Source organism: Cebus imitator, unplaced genomic scaffold (genome assembly GCF_001604975.1).
Source record: "Cebus imitator isolate Cc_AM_T3 unplaced genomic scaffold, Cebus_imitator-1.0 Scaffold66, whole genome shotgun sequence".
Taxonomy (NCBI): Eukaryota; Metazoa; Chordata; class Mammalia; order Primates; family Cebidae; genus Cebus; species Cebus imitator.
The window spans coordinates 6,590,908-6,595,830 of record NW_016107381.1 but is presented as its reverse complement, the minus strand read 5'-3'; the positions used below and the strand labels follow the sequence as shown (position 1 = coordinate 6,595,830).

Sequence of the window (4,923 nt, the reverse complement as noted above, 5' to 3'; positions counted from 1 at the left end):
AATGGTGTCTCGCCATGTTGCCCAGGCTGGTCTTGAATTCCTGGGGTCTAAAGGGCCACCTGCCTCAGCAACCCAAACTCCTAGGATTACAGCTATGAGTCACTGTGTGCAGCTGTTTCCTAGCAAATTAAAGGGCAATAAGTAGAGATGGAGGTAGAATGCAGGGGACTAGATAGGAAGGTACAGAATTCAAAGAAATGGAAGAGAGCAATCAAAATATATACATATATACAGTTAATCCTCCATGTCCACTGGGTCTGCATGCACAGATTTAACCACAAATGAAAAATATTTGGAAAGTTAAAATATGAAAATAGGATGGGAGCTGTGCTTACAAATCCAGCCCTGATCACATCACTGCATTCCAGCCTGTGTGACAGAGTGAGACCCTGTCTCAAAAAAAGCCAGGGGGGTGGCGGTGAGGGGCACAAATAACAATACAAAAATTTTTAAATGATGCAAATAAGAAATATTTATGTAGAATTTGTGTTATATTAGGTATCAGGTTTGGTTTTGTTTTTGAGAGGGGGTCTCCCTCTGTCGCCAAGCTGGGGTGCGGTAGCACTATCTCAGCTCACTACAACCTCCACCTCCTGGGTTCAAGCAATTCTCCTGCCTCAGCCTCCTAAGTAGCTGGGACTACAGACGAGTGCCACCACACCCAGATGATTTGTGTATTTTCGGTAGAGACCTTGTTGGCCAGGATGGTGTCGATCTCTTGATCTGATCTGCCTGCCTTGGCCTCCCAAAGTGTTGGGATTACAGGCGTGAGCCACCACACCCAGCCAGGTATCAGGTATTGTAAGTCATCGCTTGATGGTTTAAAGCATATGAGAGAACACGCATAGTATACATGCAAATACTACACCATTTTATATACATGAGAGCCTGGGACATCCTGAGACACTGGTAATCATAACCAATTTGAGAGAAAATTGTACACACGCACAACATGAAAAATATGAAGAATTAGGCAGTATGTAGCATTTCATCACATAAGAAAACAGTATCATATACTTGTGAAAATACAGTGGGTATGTATTATGAAAACTAGACTGCAGTCAGGCAAATTTGGAAGCAGTGGATGAGCTGATGCTGCTGTGGTTAGATGGTGGTGACAGTGGCTTGGGCCAGCTTGCTAGCTGTGCAGGTGGATAGGACTAATTAGACTGTAGATGTCTGAGATGGAACTGACAGAGTTTACTGTGTGTGGAATATGCCGTGAAAGATAAGGTGGACTCAAAGGTTACTTGGATGTTCGACTTAAGTCCATGGAAGATGAGAGTTGCCTTTTACTAAGGAGGAAAGCTAGGGAGGGGCAGGTGTGTCAGAAATCGAAATTTACATTTTGGACACATGAAGTTACAAATGTCAGGTAAACATCCAAGTGGAAACACTAAGTGGACAGTGGAATGTGTGAGTCGGAAGGGCGGGGAGAGCACTTCGTTGAGATATAAATCTGACAGTTGTCTACTAACGAGCTGACCGATGGGCGATAGCCCCTGGTAGCTTCAGGATGACAGCTGGAAAGATCCAGGCAGGATTAGGAAATTGGGACTTTGAACCCCACCCTCCAACTTCTGGAAAGGAGGTAGAGCTAAAGGTTAAGGTGATCACCAATAGCCAATGGCTTAATCAATCATGACTATAGAATAAAGCCTCCAGAAAAAGAAAACAAAAAGCCTGGGTGTGGGGAGGGTCCAGATAGTTGAATATGTGGAAGTTCCTGGAGGTGGTTTGTCCAGAGAGGGCAGGAAAGCTCTGCACCCCTTCCCTCACATCTCACCCTATGCATCTCTTTATCTGTAACCTTCGTAATATCCTAGTAAACTGGTAAACCTAAGTATTTCACTTAGTTCTGTGAGCCACTCTGGTAAGTTAATCAAACCCAAAGAGGAGGCGAACAGGAGCCCTGACCTGAAGCCAGTCAGTCAAAAGTTTCAGAAGCCCAGACCTGGAACTGGCATCTGAAAGAGGGGCAGTCTTGCATGACTGAGCCCTGTGGGATCTGACAGTATTTCCAGTTACAAAGTGTCGGAAGTGAATTGGAGGACACCCAGCTGAGGTGCACTGCAGAACTGATTGCCTGGTGTGTGGAAAAACACATTTGCTTGCACAAGTCTTTCTCTGTTGATTGTTGTGGTGTGAGAGCAGTGGAAAAATGATTTATTTTTTTCCCTCAGAGAGTCATACAACAAATATATGGTCAAACAATTGCACCCTTTAATTGTGACCCGTGAACAATGCATGTAAGAATTATGTGCATATAAGAAACAGAAACATAGGCTAGATGCGGTGGCTCACGCCTGTAATCCCAGCACTTTGGGAGGCTGAGGCGGGCAGATCACTTGAGGTCAGGAGTTTGAGACCAGCCTGGCCAACACGGCGAAACCCCATCTCTACTAAAAATACAAAAAAATTAGCCAGGCATGATGCTGTACCTGTAATCCCAGCTACTCGGGAGGCTGAGACAGGAGAATGACTTGAACCTGGGAGGCGGAGGTTGTAGTCAGCTGAGATCATGCCATTGCACTGCAGCCTGGGTAACAAGGGTGAAACTCTGTCAGAAGAAAGAGAAAAAGAGAAAGGGAGAGAGGAAGGGAGAAAAGGAGAGAAAGAGAGACAAAGGAAGAAAGAGAGAGAGACAGAGAGAGGAAGGAAGGAGGGAGGGAAAAAACGGAGGGAGGGAGGAAGGAAAAAAGGGAGGGAGGGAGGGAGGGAAAAAGGGAGTGAGAAAAAGAGAAACAGAAATGTGGGTGTCAGAAAATACATCAGTAATTCTCCTTGGTGGGAGAGTATGAGTAAAGTAGCAGGGTTGTGTGGACTATGCATGACTAGGTGGGACAGCTGGGAGCCTCTTTAGCAGAGTGGGTCTCTTAGTGAGCACGCAGGAGAACATTGCAAGTAGGTCAGAAACAGGTTGGGGAGAGGTTCTGGGAAGCCAAGGTTTACCTGTAAACCATGCTATCACTGTCTCCAATGCAGGTTAGGGTTCTAGAAATGTGCAATGCGTGGCCTGTGTTATCACATGGGCCTCCTGGGACAGATTACTTTTATTATTTATATGCTTTAATATCAACAGGCGAGTCAGAGACTCTGCTGGGAGAGGCTTACATAGAAAAATCCTCCTACATTAAGGAATGCATAGAAGAATATAATCAGATATGTAGGTTCGATAAAACAATAGTATCTTTTCTCTCTAGAATTGGTTCCAGAATAAAAGAGCCAGACTTCCACCTGAAGAAAGACAAAGAATCTTTTTTCTTCAGAAAAACCGTGATTTCCTAGTAAAAGCCCATCCATTTTTAAGCTGCCAGGAGACGCAGGCTGCAGCTCCCAGCTATGCCACTGAGCAGAGCTTCTCTGATGCCCAGAGGGCTTTGATGGGTAGAGCTGGTTATTCCCCTCTGGAGCAACAGGGGATTCCTCATCAACAGATGGGCTACAATTGCTTCTCTTTGGAGAATCAAGAGACTCCTAGTCAACAGGTGGGCCCTCAATGCTCCTACCTGGAGAAACAAGGGATGGCCAGTCAACAGGTAGCCTCCCAGTGCTCCTATCTGGCCACAGGCACTGAAAAGCAACCAGACTGTGCTTTGGCGTATGGAGGTGATGCAGGAAGTGGGCATTCTACTGACTATCACTTTCTAAGATACAACTCTGAAGTATGCATTCATCCTCCTCCACCTTCTGTGCCATATTTTTATGGAAAAAGAACTGAAATCAGGGAAAGCCAGAATCCAAGTCCCTTCCTTTTGGATTATGCGCAAGGTGCATATGGGGTGAAGAGGCCTCAGGAAGAGTAGAAGATAAACCACTGTCGTTGCTCATTCTGTCTCTCACTGCTGCAAGAACAGCAGCAGAATGAATCGCAGTATCACCCACAGCAGCACCAACAGCCTCTGAAGCGCCTACAGGGGATGATGTTCCAGCAACAGCTGCTGATGGACTTGGGTCCTTGGGGTCTAGGGAAGCAGTGGCCCTCTGCTCAGTCACAGCTGCAGAGTCAACTGCCTCAGGATAATGGAAAGCCCTTGTGCTCTCAGCTGCAGCACGTGCCTCCCCAAATAGCTGCTGACTCATGCCTGCTGCCTCTAGGGCAACATATGCAGGAAGAGGCTTCAGAGCAATCCAGGGCCCAAGTGCAGCAGTTTTAGGTTGAGGGGTCTACGAAGGCCGACCACAGGGACGCAAGGATGCAGCTCTGCAAAGTATTGCTAAGTGTCAGAGAACCATAGCCACAGGTCAGGGCCAGAGCCACCCACACAGCAGACCAAAGCGAAGCTATCTCCAGAAGCCTCCGCATTAAAAGAAAAAAAAGGCAGGCCAGCCGAGGTGAGATTGAGCCTAAGAGCTCATTAGAAGAGCCTGGGCGACATGGTGAAACGTCATCTCTAAAAAAAACCACTTTTTAAAAAAATTAGCTGGGCGTGGTGGTGAGCTCCACCCCCTTTCTAACACACACACACACACACACACACACACACACACACAAATTTAAGCCAGCCACAATGGCATGTGCCTATAGTTCCATTTAATTGGGAGGCTGAAATAGAAGCATCACTTGAGCCTGGGACGTGGAGGCTGCAGTGGACTGTGATCGCTCCACTGCACTCTGGCCTGAGTGACTGAGATCCTGCCTCAGAACAAACAAAACTGTCAGGAAGGCTCCATGAGCTGTTGGTCCCTTCTTGCAGAGAGGCAATGGCCACATGTGTTAGAGCTCCTGACCACATAGTTTATGGCGACCTGAAAAAGCCTGACTCGAGTTCCGGTCTGGCAGAACGCGGGGAGAGACGCAGGGCGCCGCGAGCTCCCCCTGGGTCCTCCAGGCCCTCGGCCCCGGGCCGGCGGGTGAGCTGGAGTCCCCGGGACAGGCCGTGCCCGCTGCCCTTCAGACACCGGAGGCCTCCGCTGTGGCTG

General features: G+C 47.7%; 1 protein-coding gene across 1 annotated transcript in view; it reads left to right on the top strand.

Annotated features, from left to right (window-relative positions):
* The window catches only part of CPHXL (cytoplasmic polyadenylated homeobox like), a 7,985-nt gene extending 3,828 nt beyond the window's left edge, over window positions 1-4,157 (top strand). The window contains 1 exon segment of the mRNA XM_037739278.1: window positions 3,204-4,157. Within this exon segment, the coding sequence (XP_037595206.1) occupies window positions 3,204-4,157 (954 nt within the window).
* The last annotated feature ends 766 nt before the right edge of the window (window positions 4,158-4,923 follow it).